General features: G+C 39.6%; 1 protein-coding gene across 1 annotated transcript in view; it reads right to left on the reverse strand.

Moving 5' to 3' along the window:
- LOC141802935 (inactive phospholipase C-like protein 2) overlaps positions 1 to 15,791 on the reverse strand; it is a 42,979-nt gene extending 27,188 nt beyond the window's left edge. The window contains exon 1 of the mRNA XM_074686756.1: positions 15,527 to 15,791. Coding sequence (XP_074542857.1) covers positions 15,527 to 15,772 — 246 coding nt within the window. The 5' untranslated portion in view covers positions 15,773 to 15,791. The remainder of the gene's footprint in view (positions 1 to 15,526) is intronic.
- Between the last annotated feature and the right edge of the window lie 3,796 nt (positions 15,792 to 19,587).

The following is a 19,587-nucleotide window of genomic DNA, read 5'->3' on the forward strand; positions in this document are numbered from 1 at the left end:
TTAATTGATTTTGTGTTCTAATTAAAAAAAATCAGCCCCCCTTGGAGTGCTTCAGCAAACAGCTCTAAATTTAACTCCTCCTCAAATTAGAGGTCTCAGATGTGACTCCAGCCCAGCAGCAGGGAGAAAGTCCAAAAATCTAATCAAGCGCCGCTCTCCCTCTTTCTAATTTATTTAGAAAACAGACCTGGACTCAAAGACTTTCACAGAAAGCTCATGGGAATTTTTTTTTGTGATGCAGAACAAGGTGCACAGCAGATAATGACTTTCTTGACTCACAGATTCACAGTGAAATGTGCAGCCTTACATCAATCAGACAGTATCTTTTCAAGCAGCGTGAGTCACGGGTGAATGCTGGTCTCAGTCTGTCTCTCCCTTTGTGTGAGACATAAGTGGTTATGGTCCCTCTGTGGCTGTACCAGCAGCAGTCACTGTGCACAGGCTGGAAAACTCACATCTGGAACAAGCTCTCTGACGACAAGGATGTGATCAGTTACACCTCCACTGATGACCAGAGAAAGCAGTGGACAGGATCAGTATTGATCACAGATACACAGCAGCCGTTTGACTCTGGTGTTGGGTTGTGAAGCTCAGCAGAAACCATGTTGTTGGTGTTTCTGGCAAACCAGCACCTCCTCTCCTGTTCACTGGCAGCTGACAAATTAAAGGGTGGATTGTTCTTACTGTATTTAATATAACATTAGCATTCAGCCACCTGCAAGCAACAGAAGGCAAGGAAATATCTAAAAGCTAATATTACCACTGAATGTTTTACATGATGGTGAGCTAGTAAATGGCTCACATCTGCATTCAGCTACTGTCACATAATTAGCTAGAAAACTACCGCCCACTTCCCTAGAAATCTGTTGAAAGCTTAATTTATTGCTTGGTTGAGGACAGTCAAAATATCCCAGCAAACTTTGAGTGTTTTTATGTCCTGGTTTAACATGGTACTAACAAGCTCTTTGTCTTGAGTGATAAAAAATGTCTATATGACACTTGAATGTCTCTGAAAATCAATTCATACTTCAGCTCATACAAATGGTGCTCCTTTGCAGTTCCTGTGCATTCAATAACTGACAGTTCACACGGTATGTCTGGCAGCAGTGCATGTGAGACCGACGTTGGCTTTGTTCCTGCTTTATGCCGAATTGTTTGAGTGCTAAATCACTGATTTTTAAATTGAATTTCTGTCTGTGGCGCTATAATACCATACAGGCATTCATTTATTCTGGGAATTGGCATGAGGGATAGGGATTAATGCTAGGGCCGATTTTGGCCAATGGCGATTAATCGGTGACAGGCATAATCTGCCCAATTAATCGGTCGGGCCGATTAATTTGGCCGATGTCGATTAATCAACATTGGCCAAAATGTAGCCGATTATAAAAATTTTTGCTCTATGGAGATTCTGTGGCTTCTGCTCCTGTGTGTCTGTGTGTTGGGCTGCACGCTGCCCGAGTGCCCGCCCCCTCCGTCCACCATTATCTAATGTAAGACTATAGAACGACATTTTAACATTGTGTAAGTTGCTTTTTTGTGAGATAAACAGAGATAAATGCTACTGTTATTTCACACGTCCACTATTATCTAATGTAAGACTATAATACAGCGTTTTAACGTTGTTTAAGTTGCTCATTGTGTGTTTACATTTTTAATTTCTTTTTATACTTACTGTGTTTAAAGTTTGACTTCTTTATTATTGTGTTTACAGTTTGTTCTTATTCATCATTGGTTTAAAATACAGTTCTTATGTTGATAGTTTTATAATTTAAGTTCCTTGTTTTAATTTAATAGTGTTCTGTCTTGAATCATATGGGTATTATAATGATTTATGTTCATAAACAGTATATATCCCGTGTATATCAATGAATTTATTATATATATCAGCCAATATAGCGAATATCCGCCAATATGTTGGATATCGGCTTTTTTTTGCCCCCAGTATCGGTATCGGCATCGGCCCCAAAAATCCCATACTGGTCGGGCTCTAATTAATAAGACAGAGTTTTGGGGCCATGTTTAAGAAAAAAAGAAGGGTTGATATACTAATTTCATAAACTAATGAGAGTTAAATCATAAATTTATGAGAAAAAAAAGTAAATTAATGCGAATAAAGTCATGAATTTGTGCAAATACACTTATTCTCTTAGTCTATAGCTACAGGCTATCAGAATATCTAATTAATGTAGTATGAAAAACACGAGATAATGTTGATGTTGCTAAACCTCTCTCGGTGAAGTTATTTGATATTTCTGTATCAAATGTTATTGGCACTGGAATTTGCAGTCGCTTCATTCGAACAAGAGCCGGCTCTTCATAGAGAACAATGCAAGTTCTCCAGCGCCAAGGACGCTCGTTTTGAGGAAAAAACATTAGTAGCTCACAGACTACCATGGTGTGATTGCAGCAAGGCGTCGATCTGTAAAACAATGTTCCACTGATGAGTTATTGATCAGGGAAAGCTAAATCAGTGGATGCTTTTCTAACTCTACCAGAGTTCTGAGCAAAGTCCCAGTTTCTTAGCAATCTTTACAGGGTGTTTAAAGACCCTGAAAATACAGCACACAACATCAGCATAACATCATCATAATTCTTTATTTGTGAGACCTATACTAAAGTATAACTTCCCAAGATATGTGGTCCACATTTTTGTGCAGGCGCTCTCCTGATAGCCTTTAGCTATAGAGTTAAATCTATGACTTTACCCTGACACAATAAAGTGGGATTTGTGCATGTGTTTTGGCTAACACAATGTTTACTGGAACTTATTTCAGAGCTAATGTAGCGCTGTCTGTGAAGCGTCTGAAGCCTTACTGGTCTGATGTTTTGTCACTAACGGACTCTGAAAAAAGGTTAGCATCGTCATACACTCCACAAAAACAACTCCAGATCTCTGTGGCTCCAGCGCTAGAGTGTGGTCAATGGAAACAATGGTCCCTTTAAATCAAATTAACGTCACATGTTGTATTCAAAGCAGGGGGAATGCCAGGTTTACCCAGCCGGCCTTTTCAGTCAGGATTAGATTATCTCATGTGGAGGCTGCCCTTCACGTTCACCTCTGTTACTCTACAACATGAATTACTGACAGAGAGGGAGACAGAGTTCAGACACACAACCAAACAAGGCTGACGTCACCACAGACTCTGAATAAACTCGGCTGGAAAAATAAAACTGGGAGAAACAAATTTACCCAAAGTAGATAAATACATGAGTCAAATCAAAAAAAGGTAAATTGGAGGCACATACTATATAATCTGATTATAACACACACAAAACTCGCACCAAACAAAATAAGTTTAGCCTCTATCACCTGATAAAATTTAACTTTCATTTAACTTAATCTCTGTTAGACGGGGCTGCATTTCCCCTTCACAGAGCCCTATTTGGTTTTCCTGATCAAGGGTGAGATGAGTCTCGAGAGCAACCACTGTGCTTCAAAACAGGAAGCTGCCTGTCAGCCTGTCACACTGAACTTCCTGTGGCTCTACTGAAAGCCAAGCGATGTGACAACACTGAGGAACGGTGAAGAAAGAGAGATCAAGAACAGAAAGTCGTACAGTAGACATGGATGTTACTGCATGGTGTGAAAAACGCTCTCACAGGGCTTGATCTAGCAGCACATTAGTTATTTAAAGTTTTAACATTTTTCTAAAACATGTCACTTTACTCTCGCTCTAACGAGCAGTACTCAAAAAAGAGCCCCAATATCTCTAACCTGCCTTTCGGATTATTTGCTATTTGAAGCTAACACAGATCATCTGCATGATGCTGCTTAAACCACACTGATGAGAGCGACGAGAAATAAACCAAAGAGCAGTTTGTGAAGCTTAAACAAAGAGCTTACAGAGGTTTAAAAACTTTGCATTGCTCCGGGCAGCTAAGGATTCAGGTGATAAATATCTGTGAGATTTTCAACACAGAGACCCTTTTCACATCACAAGCTTCCTTCCACGGATTCACTGCTCTCCTGAGAATTTCCTCACATTGTCTGGGTGGGGTGCAGACATGCAGGCAGATGACTTGACTTAACTGAGACTTTTCCTGAGAGCCAGATATCTGCAGAGTTAGCACATTGAGCTAACTGTGAATGCAGCCAGTGACGGTTTTAAAAATTCACTGACAGAAGCGGAGTGAAGTGAAGACACTGTTCAAGGTGAGCAGATCTTTCTTGTACTTTTAACTAAGCAGCATCGACCTGCCCAGGTGTAACAGGAATTACCAGCACATTTCACAAATCGTTAACATTTTTACTGTCGTAGGCCTGAGCTGGGGTCAAACATGACAAACTGTAGCACAGCCATGTGAAAGGCTGGTGACCTGTTCAGGAAGTACCCCGCCTTCTGCCTCATGACAGGTGGGATGGGCTCCAGTAACCACTGTGATGGATGGATGGATGGATGGATGGATGGATGGATGGATGGATGGATGGATGGATGGATGGATGGATGGATGGATGGGACACAGAAACCTGCCACTAACCTTACTTAAGCTAGATTAGTGATGTTAATTCTGCCAACAAGAGAATTTAACCAAACACAACAGATGGATGTAATCTCATAACAGTGAGTATTCTGGATTTATTTTTTAATCTAGAAATTGGATATAGAGTTGAATGCAGGCTCTGTCTGGTTCAAGTGGCCTCTAACCACTCAACTCGAGTAACATGTTACAAGCATGAACATGGGAGGAAGGAAGACTGGGGGTGCTAGCTCTGTTAACATTAGCCATGCTTGGAAAAGTAACCAGGCCTCTCTACACCTCACTCATCTCCTCCTCATTAACAAACCCAACTGTACTCTCAGATCTTCATCCTCCCTCAGCCTCAACATCCCCCCAGCCTGCTTGGCCACCATGGGGTCCAAAAACTTCAGTCGCTCTGCCACCGGTCTCTGGAACTCCAGTGTGTCAGTGTCACATAGGCTGACACATTGACTTATCTTCACTTTTTGAATGAATTTATTGTAAAATTTATATATATATATATATATATATATATATATATATATATATATATATATATATATATATATATATACATACATACATATATATATAAAGTTTATATAAAATTTACATATATAAATAAATATATATAAATTTTATATAAACTATATATATATATATATATATATATATATATATATATATATATATATATATATATATATATATATATATATATATATATATATATATATCATTGTTAATAATAATAATAACAATAATATTTTACTGATTGCAATAGTGTCAACTGGTGTTCAATCATTATTAAATAAATTATGCTTAGTGTTGGCTGCTGTTTAAATGTAAGTATAATTTCCTATAGAGTTACTCAGTTTAAATGTTACTCCAAACAATAAGGAAATCAGCTGTGGTGGAACATCCCTTGCATCTCTAAAACCAATCAGTGTTACTGAAGATTCCTCCTTCTCCTGCATGCTCTACCTTAACCAAACACAGGATTTAGAGTTGTTGGAATGCATCAAAGTTAATTTCCCATGTGGTTAAAGCAAGCTCTCAAAAAAACTGTTTTGACATCCTCTTGATGATGTCAAAATTTTATGGGTTGCAGACTCTTTAGTCATTTCCATCATTTTTATTACATACAGTATTTTAGTGCTGCTATTATAAGATTGAATTAACCCCAGACATGTCTGACACAATTAGAGAGTAAGAGAGGAATTGATCCTGTTACTTATTTTTAAAATCAAATTTGACAAGACAACTGGTTTCCCTGACAGGATATTTAGACCATGCAAACAATATGAGCTGGAGGAAAGATATGGGGATGATGTGATAGAAGGGAAGCTGTAAACAAACGACAAAGAAAAATCACAGAGCCATACAAGCAAAGTGAATATTGGCTGAATAAGCAGTATAGGAAGGGGTTAATGTAACGAGAGGAAGAATGTATAGAAATGAACACAGGCTGTCTTTGGTCGTATATCTTGATGTACATAGCGTCAGAACCTCTGCACTTGATATTTGCCTGCAGGCAGCAGCACGACCTTCATTAGCCAGCTAACACGCCTGCATTATATAATGTATGACAGTGTATGTTAACGCAGCTGCAACTAGCCTGTTACTGTAATTGCAGCACCTCGGAGTCAGCAGAATGGAGATGTAGGTCGTTAGTGGGCGCCGTCTTTGATTCTCTAATTAAGACAAATAGAAAATCAGAGGCAGAGAGGCGGTTATTAGGTAAGAGGAAAGGAAGAACAGAGAGGTGTAACTGGGGGAGAGCTGTCTTTCCTGTGGCCTTGTGAGTTTGACAGTTTATGATGGATGATTAATGGCATAGTGAATTCAAGTGCCTCTCACCCTGAAGCACGACACTATGAGCAGGGGTTAGGAGGAGATATACTGGGAATCTGGATGATGTACAGACGAGAAGAAAAGACCTTCAAACGCAGGGTTAACGATGCCACAATGAGGAGTAAATGTTTGATATAGAGACCCAGGAGAGAAAAATACTGTCGTTCTGAGGAGAGCATAATTCTCATGACATTTACCATGACAACAGATCACACTCGTTCCTGATTGGCCAACAGGTGTCCTTTAAAAACAAAGATGAAATCATACTTCCACTTAACCACTAATTCCCTGCTCTGAACAACTGGTGTATCATGGGGCAGGTAACCCTGGTAACAGCGCTGATGCTTAAAGCAATGTGTGGGTTAAATGATACTGATGAAGCCAAACACAGTTTGGGTTAATGAAGCTGCATACCAGCTGAGCTACAGGATGGTAACATAGACAACACCTTTAAATTAATGTTTAAGGTGCTCATATTAAAAACATTTCTACCTGATGTAATGCTTTCTTGATGGTTGATAAATACCAAACATTCGTTAAGAAGAAAAGTTGAGCAACCCCGAACAGATACCAACTCCTGAATAATATAAATAAAGTAGGGCTGCAATGACAAATCAATAAAATCGATAAAAAACGATTAGTAAAAGCGTCAAAAATGTTTTTCCACAATTGATGCACTATGCTGCACTTTTACTGTATTAGTTTGTCTTCAGTTTGTTTGTCTTCTTCCTTTTTGTGGATTATTTAGCGGTTGGTAACTAGCTGGAGGTGCATTACTACTACATACTGGACTGGAGAGTAGATTACCTGGGTTGCTGGGCTGTATGCGTCACATGCAAACAGCTCAGCTTGGGGAGGAATAGCCACACGAACAATGACAGAGCCAGAGAAGCCGTTCGTCCATCCTTGAGTTTGGGAGTATCACGCTGAGTAAAAGCACACAGCGTGTTAATTGCAACATTTACAAAAATGACCTGACTTGGCATGGCAGTACGACTGCAATGATCCAGCACTTAAAACGCAAACATGTTGGGCTCATCGATGACGAGCTGGGGAGCTCAACAGCGAGGTGAGAAGCTACGAAATCCCACATACACTCCTTTTATATGTCGTGAAATGCATGGTATGTCTTTTAGGTCTTGTTTTGTCTGTTTTATTAAATCGTCACCCTGTTTGAAAACCACGAGGAGTTCATTAAACCAACGTTAGCATTGGTGTTAGCTGCTACAGACAGTGGTAGAGCAGAGGAGGTGTACTGTTTGACCTGCAGGTGTAAAGATTGAGGACAAATTTTCATTTATTTGCCCTTTTGACCCACTAAGTTCTCAATCTGATGACATAACAATGTATTTTCTGTTATTTTGCCCAAACTGTTGATTCTGTAAGAGACAACACATTCATGCCATTTGTTATACTTTATAAATTTAGCATCTGGTCAGTTTAAACTATGTTCAAATATGTTGTTTCTTTGTATATATCATGAAGCAAACAAATTGTCAGAGTAATCAATTACTAAAATAACCGTTAGTTGCAGCCCTCAAACAAAGACTTGTGTTTATGTATGCCTGTTTAGGTGCACAGCTAGGCTTTGATTTAATCATGCTAACAGCTTCACAATAACTATGCTAACTAGTGCTGCACGATTTGGGGAAAAGGTGCGATTGGCGATTAGGTGGACAATATTGCGATTGCGATTGCGATTGTGCTTGCGATTTAATAAAAAAAAAGTTGTGTCATGAGTCTACAGACTTGCTTGGTTATCATGGAGAAAAATCCAGAAAAAAGCAGAGATGGATTACTGAGGATTTTAATTGTGTAATAATTCTCAAAATATCCAAACTTACTGTACACAAACAACAATGTACAGCACAACAGTACTGTTTTGTTTGTATTCAAAATAGCACATTTCTGCCACTTTTGCTTTGCATGTTTTGAAAATTACATCTTTTTGCTGTGTCATCCAACTGGTAACCAAAATAACACCAAATAACAGAGGTAGAGTTTCTTTTCGCCTTGAGCGCCTCACTTGAAATAATTAAATAATTGCACAATCGCACCTCTTTTGCGTTTGCGTAATTGCATGTGCTGACATTGTGATTGTGATTGCGATTGTGATAATCGTGCAGCACTAATGCTACCATGATAATGTGTTCTTAGGACCACATAAACCTCTACATCTTATGTTTTCAATGTAAGTATGCATATTTTTACATAAACCAACTAGTAATTTTCCAGTTTAAGTCTCAGTCAAATTCAAATTTGACCTCATCAGGACCCTTAGTTTAAAGTTAAGCACAGTTCAACTCAAAGCACATTTATTGGTGCACCAACCACATTAATATAGCTCATAATTTCTTAGCTTATTCTAGATTCAACAGTAAAAATACTCGTTTTTATCAATTGCAAAACTTTGAGTTACAAGCTACTTGAATCAGGGTATTATCAAGTGTAACTCTTTTCTTGCAAAGTTCATGATAATCAAAGTTTCTTTTGTGAAGGTAGCACTCATTTGAGGCTGTAACAGATGACAGGCCATAAACTAAGCACAGGAAACCTTATGTGGTCCAGTTATTCCGTCAAGTATGAGAAAAATGTTCAGCGAGAAGATGTGGTGAAAATTCTCAGCAAGTGCTTAGGTCGACAACGCCTACCCTTGTGGCAAGAAGAGCAGCAGATGCTTTCTTACACTTCAAACCTCTGAAGTCCGATGTGCACTTGAGGCGGAAATGCACACCATCAAACATGTAACACACAAAATGAAACAAGTAGGGATCACTTGAAAAGGTCATGTTGTCAGGAAAGTTACCATGATGTCAGATGATGAACGTCAAAGATGCTATCTCTGAGACAGGGACTGAAACCAACATGAAGTGGTTGGAGCCTCAAAGTACGTGGTGAGGTTTTTGCTCACCTCTGTGATGACTCTGCTGAGGCTCAGTGACAGCCACACACTCAGTAATCAATACTACACATCCCATATCTCTGTATAGATGAGTTTATATTATGAATGTAGAGCAGCTCAATCATTATGGTGGCTCAGTATAGTGTGTCATCAGGCTCTATTACAATCAGTGAGGAGATTTATCTACACCCTGTGCCGTGCAGGGCCGTGCTCACACAGGCTGAGGGGCTTAACTCTGGCCTGAGATGTTGATTTGAACTGCAGGAGGTGCTCTGGGCTGCTCTGACTCAAACAACTTCCATCACCGCTGGCTACTGTTGCTCCCACTGCCCGAAAAACACACACAGACAACCACAATACCTAAACACACAAATTAGATGCAGACAAACACAGTCATGCACAACAGTTTACACCCTCGACAGTTTTCTTGATTTAATGAAGTGCACACTTTCTTGGCCTAAAAGCTGCTCACACACTTGTTGCACTCGGGAATATTTTTCACATCACACTCAAGCTAGCACAGCCGGCTGAGATGAAGCAAGCATCAGATTTGAACATCACCATACAACTAATTATGCTAGTGTGCTCAAAATAAATACATATAGATTATCAAGTTTTGATTAGGGATGGGTATTTATAAGATTTTATTGATACCAATACCATTATTTATTCTGCTTATTAATCCGATTATTTATTGATTCTCTTATCAATTCCCCTGTGGATTTCCTCTGTACAAAAGGTAGGCTTTATCGGTTTTCTGTGCCAACAACATTTTATTGAGTATTTAAGTGAATAAATATGAAATTTGTCACTGGATCTGGATATCCCTGGACGTAAATAAATAAAAAATAAGTAAAAATTGCATGCAATGTGACATTGATGTACTGCTTGATGTACAGACTAACTGTGATATGTTTCTGTGATGAAAGTTGAAATTCTGTTGTAAAACCAAAGTTATCCTAATGTATGCTAACCACTAGCATATAAAGCAATTTCCCATTTATGTTAGCATCAAGCTAGCGCTATTTTTTCTAGAAGGTTTTTGGTACATTAGGAGATGTATAACATGTTGAATGTTTTGAATAAGAATCTCATGTGAGAGAGTCAAATGCATGTTAAGTTCTTTGGTAAAACTTCAAACGGAAAATCCAGAATTAGAGTTTTCTCTTGAAACTGTTATCCACCTGCTAAGCTAAGATAGCTGGGGTGTACAGTCGTCATAACGTCTGCAAGCTCCAATGTGATGTTAAGAATCAATAAAGGAATCATTAAGCACAAAGGCTAACTTATCAAGATTATCTCAGGGAGAACATGATCCAAGTGAATTCCAAGCCACTGTTTTGGGCTATGTTAGGAGGGAAAATACTTGTGTGACTTGTAAAAATAAATATGGCAGTGCCACATTGGCACCTTTTCCATAACTTGAGTTGAACTTGTTCTCTTATTTTAGAAAAAACTTGTTTCTTAAATGTTTCAATTAATCCAGTGGGGCATCACAATAAATTTAGCCACAATGTATGTGTTAATTTCACAACTGCGTATATCAGTTTATCTTTATCGGTATATATCGGTATCAGAAATTAAGAGATGGCAATATCGGGATATCAGTGAAAAAAACAATACAGGACATCACTACTAAATATGTCAGTGGATTCAACCATTTCTTATCGATTCCTTACAAAAACTGTTTTCCGTTACCCATCCCTGGTTTTGATGCCCAAAGATGGCCGTCACTGGGTTTGGTAATAACAAATATAATCCAGGAAGTAAAAATATTTACGACAGGAATTAATATAAAAACAAACCTTCGATACTAAATTCAGGTAATGAGAAGATATTTGCTTGATGGAGAAGAAAATAGTACGGTAGTATTTTGAAAAACAATGTCCCTAAAATGTCCATTATCATGGGTTGTAATGGGGCCTCCTGGGCTTTTGATGCCAACCTCAAGTGGACACTTCAGGGAACTGCAGTTTGTTGCACTTGCATGTTTGCACTATGTTTAAAGAAGAGGTTTTCATTTGTTTTTAATGCTGATTAAGCATATAGCTCAGGATGTCACACCAAGTACTGTTTCAGATTTAGACAAGCAGACGCATTTCAGTCTCTCAGTTTATACAGAAAGCTCAATAGGTTACGCCCTAAACGCCAGCCAAAGGCAGAAAATGAACCCCCAAATTTCACCTCTGTCTAATATGTTAAATCCCAGTGGAGGAAAAAAAAATCTTGCTATTACTTTGAGCTTGAATCCCTCCAGGTCACCTGAGTAGCAGACTGTATTACCATTCTTGGATAAGTGAAAAACCACCATCCAAAGCCAACAGGTGTAAAATTATTAAGGAATGTTTTCCTCTTAAATAACGGACTTGTCGGCTTCACTACACAAAGAGACAATTCTTGCAAATATGGACTCAATATCTCCATTCTCTAACACTACTGTTGCTTCAACACTTGCAAGTATTATACTGGACTAAATATGGACTCTGCTCTGCCCTATTTTAGGAAAAAATGGAATCACAAGGACAGACCCTGTGGATTGTTTCCTCTATCAGATTTGTACGTTACACTTTGATAATAGTACCTTTGATGGATTGGTAAACCAATGCTGTACTAAGTTTTTGTGTGTTTAAGTTTTTTTTTTTTAAGTAATAAAAATCTTATTAAAAAAAAAAAAGTAACACAAAAATGACTTAAGTCTAAGGTTTACCCCAGCACACATTCACCATCAGACCCTGTAAACTCACTCATTTTTGCGAAGAGTTAGATGAGAAGTAAATATCACTCACCCTGCCAGCATTTAATAGCTGGGCATAAACGATCAGCAAACAGCTCACTCTGCTCTCTCTACACTCGTGTTTCTTGTACTGATGACAGGACAGAACATGTCAGTGTGTAAACTTTATAGCTGCAAACAAGAAGATTCTGTTATCTCGAGGCTAAACCAAGCGCCCTTTATTCCACATCAGTTACATGTTCCTCCTAACACACATTTGTTGCCCTCTACTTGAAGCACTATGCTAAACTAGGCTTACAGTATTAAATTGCTGCCCTATAACTTTAAATTTCCAGTCAAGAAGAAGAAAGAGTTCATCTTTTCATCTATTTAAAACCTCAATGTGTGGCAAAAGATGCACAGTTTGTTTGGATGGCTGTGAGAAGCTGAGATTTTGGAGATACACTGTTTTCACAGGACAAAAATGTGCACACACACACACTCTCTCACACACATACTCAAATATGCCGACCATGCATTTGTGGGTTTGTTATAGTGTATGTTGGCATGAGTAATGCCGGAACTATAAGGCAGATATTTGTTTTTCCTCACAGTGTTACTCTGAGGCAGGTCTGTACAAGTCGGATGTGTGTGACTGAATCTGTGTTTGTAACTGAGAGAGGAGAGAGTAGCTGATGGTTATCTTCATCAAGATGAACTTGAAACAGACACGAGCTGAGTGGGCTCTTGATTCTGCATCGTCTTCACGCTCGCCAGAGTTAGGCAGAATAAAGTGGAGGACATTAGAGGGCATCAAGCACATACTGATGAAATGCAATTAGGGATGCACTCATTACCTTGTCCACACAGAACTGACAGACACACACACCCACACACACACACTGGACTTGATCCCCTGACTCCTGTTAAAGCCGGACTGGAATGTCATGTTTCCTGTTTATCTGCCTGCATACCACCCAGACTACAATTGTGTGGATTCCTGCATTGAGCCACAGGGGGAGCTGGGCAAACACAGAAAAACACACTGTTGTGTTGACAGGTGGGTTCATAACTCCTCCGTTCTCGGACGAGGCTGCATCCATCTCGAGCCTCAGGTGTTTGTGATTCAAAACACAAGCACGTTTGCAGGGTGAGCACCAACATATACATGCACTTCTTTACTTGATGGTTCACTGACCACCCACTGAGCAGTCTCAGCATTAAATGTGCCCACTGAACATCCAGAAGTCAAACGCATAATCACCCCACAAATGCATGCTAATTTCTGCCTCGATACCCAGGATGCACGTACAGGCCATACCCAGGGTGGAGGTTGTGTTCTGGAGCTATTTAACGCCACACATCAAACATGGCAGCGGATGTGAAGCAGCACGCAGAGCCAGAGCTTATTCAACACCAATTCTGACCCAGCACGAGACGCCAGAGCCTCACTGGAGCAAACAGAGTGTTTTGTAAATCCTGGCTGCACTGACGAAACAAACAGAAGAAAGACAAGAGCAGGCCTGTGTGTAGGCAGAGAGGTGAGAAACATTTGTGAGTTAATGTGTGTGTCTTGCAGTGAAAAAGAGAGGAAGGTGTCATCACCAACTGCTCATGACTTAATAGCAATATTGCAACATGAACCCTGCGAGGAAATTGGCCAACTGGCTTGCTTCCTGTCTTACCGAGCCAATCAGACACAGATGAAGCTGTGTTGGAATCATAATCATGTTTTTGCAGGCAGCAGCTCTGGAGACAAGCAGCGCCGAGGGATCAATATAAGGCCTCCCACATGCCTGGAGGCTAAAACTATAAAAGGAAAAGTCAGGGGATGAGTTATTGATTAGATGCTATTGATATGTCAGAACTTTGAAAGCTCTTTGAGTCAGAAAATAGCCTGAACAGGTAAGTTTCACATCTTTTCTCAGAGCTATGTGCTGATAAACTTGACATTTCTTAAAATGCGAGCTGAAATGAGTGTAGGCAGTGGGGTTAATTGAAGAAGGAGGTGTTTAACGGTGAGCCAAAGAAGGCGGAGTGAGAGCAATTTCACATTTTAATCAAAGACCACAGCAGGTGGGTTCACTTATTACAGGCTTCTCCTTCTCCTCCTCCTCCTCCTCCTCATTTCTGGCTGATGAAGTGCTAATTAGTGACAACCCTAGCTTAAGCAGTGGCTAGAGAAAAACATTCCCAGTACATGTGAACTCCAAATGACACAGTAACTTACTGATGATTCAGCTCAGTGTATGTAGTATGCATGTCCAAGGAAAGCTTAATCATCCCCACAGAGACACTGAGGAGTGTCCTGATTCATCACATCTTATACATTTACATAAAGCACCGTAATCTGTCTTATGCACAGTTTTGTGTCATAAAGCACTGTAGTGTAAAAGTTTAGTATTGTGCTGTACTTTATCACATCATAACACATTGGGTTTTATTGCATCATATCTTTCTGTGAGACATGGTTTGGTAAGGTGTGGTATGATGTAGTTTCCTAGCTACCCTAGCAAAGCTTAGAATAACATTGTATGTTGTATCCTGTTGTATCTCTCTGTGCAGAATGATATCATATGATATTGTGTCATATCGTACACAACCATAACTTGGTATGTGGTTTAGCATTGTGTCGTAAGGTGTAAGATACTATCTTATCTTACCTCACTCTGTTGTTATACTGAACTGTACTGAACTGTGTTACAGTAAATCATCTCATATTCTTTTACTGTTTTTTTTAATGTATCTTTTTTATTATCTTTGGTTTATTTTTGATTAATGTCATTATTTTTTAATACATGTTTGATTGTTGATGTGTTTTTTAAATCCTTTAATATGAACATTGGCAACATGTTAAAAATATATACATAAAAAAATAAAATAAAAAAAATAAAAATAAAAACAGCCCTCATGCCAATAAAGTTTGTTTAGATTTTCTATTTGAACATCATGTAAGTTAAAAGCCCTGGCACTGAGATGGCTGGAGATACCTGGTTTTTTTTTTTTTTTTGTGTGTGTGTGTGTGTGTGTGTGTGTGTGTGTGTGTGTGTGTGTGTGTGTGTGTGTGTGTGTGTGTGTGTGTGTGTGTTTGGAGTCCTGGTAGAATCGTTGAAGTTAACACCAACGCCTTCGCTCCATAGGTTTGATTAATCCAAATGTAAATACCACATGACCTGAAACACCTTTTAAGCGCCACATTCCTCTTCCAGGAGTAAACAGCAGTGGCATGTGAGCGAAATGAGGTGACTGATCGTTCTGCTGTGAAGAGGAAGCTGACAGGAAGCACATTCACACTAACTTAACTGTTTATTTACAGGTTAAGGGTTTTCATCAGTGCATAACCAAGAACAGATTTTTATGACTTAATTGGATTTTATTGTGTTTTCTTTGGCTCCTTGTAATTGAATAACACACCTGCAGCAGCTACTAGAGTTAAATGTGATTGTATTGACTTTAATCCTTCTTTGCCATCTTGTGTATAATAGTTGTGAGTCTGCCTTGGAGCTGAACGTTTTGCATTCATTTTTCAAAGGCTTTCTGCTGACACATTGAAGCAGTATTAGCTTTGTCTCCCCAGGGAAATTATGGCCTACCTTGATCAGACTGCTGCGTCGTGGGATCGTCTTGGAGCCTGAATCTGGAACTGCGCTCTCCCACGTCGGGGACCCGCAGCTGGCTTCGTTTTGGACCCTCTTAACGGTGTCTGGCACGCTGCAGTTCCCGTTTGACACCGGCTCCCCTCGGTGCGTCTCCAGCCTCGCTCCGACTCCCCCTGACAAAGCTTTCCGGCCAGCAACCGGTGGACCGACGGCGTTCTTGTTTTCTCCAAATTCGGCCATGGTGACACTTTTCTGGATTCCCTAGTTTCCTTGACAGCAGCTGGGCTCCACACGGAACTGCGCTGCACGCGGACACAGGCGTGCCATCGTGTGAAGTGAGCGAAACGCGAACGTGCGCCAAGAGCAAAGGAAACTTATCTCTCTCTCTTTCCCTCTCGCGCCCTCTTAAGCTCGCGCGCTCCCTTGCTCTCTCGAAGCGTCTTCCTCCCTCACACACACACACACACACACACACACACACACACACACACACACACACACACACACACACACACACACACACACACACACACACAGTGAGGGAGGCTGACAGCAGGGCTCACAGCTGAGCGACAGCAGCGACCGACACACCTTCCAGACCTCCAACGCCAATACCGATCACAGCCTCGCGACGGCTTGATGGATGTGCGCGCGCGTTTAGAAATGTAGATGTAGCACCCGGGCGTTTTTCGGTACTACCTTAATCTAAATCACCGTCAAGGTAACAAATGATAGTTTAACCCACAATGACAATTTTACATTAAAAAGAGCTGCTCGTGCTGTCACCCACCTCTCCCTGTCTCGCGCCACTCTTCATTAAACAGCCCGTGTTTGTGAGAGCAGCGGGCTAATAAAGTCCTCTTCTGTCATCAGTCTGACAGATGGGTGGGTGTTTGATGCTGTTACGTCGCTGCAGGAACAAAGTGGAATTGTTTTTGGTTCTACTTTTATTAATTTTGATACCTTCTACTCCACGATTTCATTGTGGCTAGTGATTATTAATGGAGAATGGGTTGCATCATCGTCAACTCAGTCTATTTGAACATTAATCTTACGACTGCAAACTGGATGATTTTTTAACTGAAAATGTTATTAATCAACTAATTAAGACACACCATAAATCAAAAAGATCATTCGTGACGTCAGAGGACATTATTTCCCTCTCCAGACTAATCAAAGTCTATGGCTAATTTTTTTTAATCAACCTTTATAAATCAACTAGTACCACATACAGTAATCTTGACAATAAAAAAAAAATCTTTATTATTGACATGTTAAGCACGAGTAAATTAGTAATGGAACATCTATATTTTAAAAAACTGTTTAAATAGAAGTTAGTGAGGTTTAAAAATGCATATTGTCTGAAATCTTTGGTGCACATCATGGATGTTTAACACTAATGCACATATGCATATAGATGCTTACACAGGGTCATTGCAACAGACTTCACTCCAATTCTACCTCAGCTGACTCCTGAAAGATAAAACTGAAAGAGAAAAAGGTTTGAAATTAACAGGTAAGTTAGCAGAAGTAACATTTAAACGTGGGTTTATGACAAGGAAAATGCAGGCTTTGTCAGGTCTGTCCTAAAGTGAAGAAATCAAATTTTAAAATGTTTTTGAATAGAGATATGATCAACCATTGAGAAATGACAGGAAGATTGGAAATCTGGACCCTGATTGGCTGTTGCAGCTCAGCATCAATGAGGTTTTTCACTAAAGCAGCATGTTCAGAGCTTGACTCGTAGTTACATGCGCATCCAGATATTTGTTTGCATAGATGACAAAATGGACAAACTCCATGCTAATACAGAATCTGTGAATAAAGATAGCGAATACAGAAATCTTGACACCCAATTGTTTTGCATAATATGATTGATGAAACCAAATTTAATTAAGGAGATGTTAGCAGTTGAAACCCACTACACTTTACAGGTGTGTGCTTTTGAGATGGTCCCTTACATACTAAACAGAAGAACACTCAATCAATCAGCTTTATAAATTCAATGAAAATCAAGGTCATAGATTTCACTGAAGGATTGAGGGGCACTTTTTTGTGATTCATTGCCCAGGGAAACATGCCAAGATGTCTCCTCAAGGGTAAATGACAAATAAAAACAAATGAGTTCAGAAGGTTTTTCCAGTGAATTGTAATTACCAGAGCTGATATAAAGGCAGACATGTACGTTAAGGTCCTACAGACAGACTGCTGTGCATACTACCTGAGCTACAATGTGTCTGTGTCTGTAGGTAAAACAGCATGCTTTGAATAGCTGAAATAATTCTGCTTTTTGACACACAGTTATACCAATACTTACACAAGTCAAGGTCAATGTAACATTCACTGACACGAAACCAATCCTACTGCTGCAGTTTGATTTATAGGATGATTATTTCCTCCATTTACTGAGTATTTCCCCCACAATAAAACAGCGCCACAAAGAGTTAATCATTTAAGAGAACCTTATCATAAAAGGCAGGAGGTTCTTCCATTTCATTATCAACCCAACATTCACATGATACTGCCAAAAGCAGTGCACCGCTGTGTCCTTACTCTGAACACTGAAGTAGAATTAATAATCGAGTGACAGTAAGTAAATTGAGGTGTCCGAATCATCAAGTTAAGACAACACTAAGCTATTGGAATACCACACATAATTATATCATTCCTACTGGGGGGAAATCTAACAACTGCTGCAGGATATCTAACAAAACTAAATAAAATTGTGAAAAAAAAAGTTAGAATAAAATAGTAAAAAGTAAACAAAAAACAACAAATGAGTCAAAATAAAAAGGATAACAAAGCAGAAGTTATGGAGTTTGAAATGGAACCACGCAGAGGGTGAAAGGCAAAGTATTTAATCCGAAATCTGTGGGATCTGACAATGAATAACACTGAATCAATAACTGTGTGCATGTGACTACAGTCAGAATGGTATGAAAAGTGAAAAATGAGAGCTGAGGGGGAGAAAAAGGATGTACATCAGCCTAAAGAGGCCTTAGGAGGGTTGGATAAAGGATGAAACAAGGCGAGCTTTATTTTCAGAAAGCTGGACTTAATTGAATCTTCAGTCTGACTTACCACCAAAGTCTTTGCTTTTAAACGTCCCTGAGTCACATGCAGAATAGTGGACATATTTAGAGCGTCTGTTTCAGGAGCCTCCATCAGTGGAGTTATGTAACTTTCAGATTTATTGTTGCAGTATTTCATGCCGTATAATCAGAGTGGCTACGAATGCCATCTGAATTCAGATGCCATAAGAATTATGTTGAACCCACAAGTGCTGACTACACACAGCATCAGGCTGCGCTCAAATAGCATCAGCCAGCCAGCAGCTCTACCAGCTGTCTGTTTTATAAGACACACCTCCGGGGTTTTGTTGTATTAAGCATTCCTTTCACAAAAGTTTGTCTGAATGGGGTTCATCCCTCAAAGGCTCGTCTGTGATTTGTAGCATCCTGCGGTCTAATGTGTGGCCTGCATGCAGAGAACGGCATTAATCCAGCGCTGAATCCTGGCATTTCATAATTAAGTCATGAATCTGCCTGTCGGGACAGAAAATCGTTGTCTAACTCCCTGGCCGGACTTCAATCAGTGATGGTGAGAGAGGTATTTGGCTTTCCACGGCACCCAGGTGGATTGGGGTCCTTAACATTCACAGCCTATTTTTCAAACAACCTTAATCCAGTGACATTGTTGACTACATTCCTCAGGAAGCATAATTGGGTTTGATGACACAATGTTTAGCTGCAGGACTAGACATACTAATGTTGTTTATGTTGAAAATGTACAGAGATTAATATCTCAGTGAAAAGTTTTGAGCACAGACATTCATCACTGTGGGCGAGATGAGACCCCTGTTGAGTACTGGTTTGCCTTTGCCGCCATCTAGTGTTTTATCTGAGAAACACCTGTTGTTGATAAGATGATTTGAAATGAGCACTTCAATTATTTGAATGGTTGACCTGTTCTGTCATTTATTGATGTAATAAATAAGCATAGTAACCCATAACCCATCAAAAATAAAGCATATTCACTAAAATAAACGAAAAAAG

This window comes from Halichoeres trimaculatus, unplaced genomic scaffold (genome assembly GCF_033239565.1).
Source record: "Halichoeres trimaculatus isolate MK-OKI-2021-1 unplaced genomic scaffold, fHalTri1.1 fHalTri1_scaffold_14, whole genome shotgun sequence".
Lineage (NCBI taxonomy): Eukaryota > Metazoa > Chordata > Actinopteri > Labriformes > Labridae > Halichoeres > Halichoeres trimaculatus.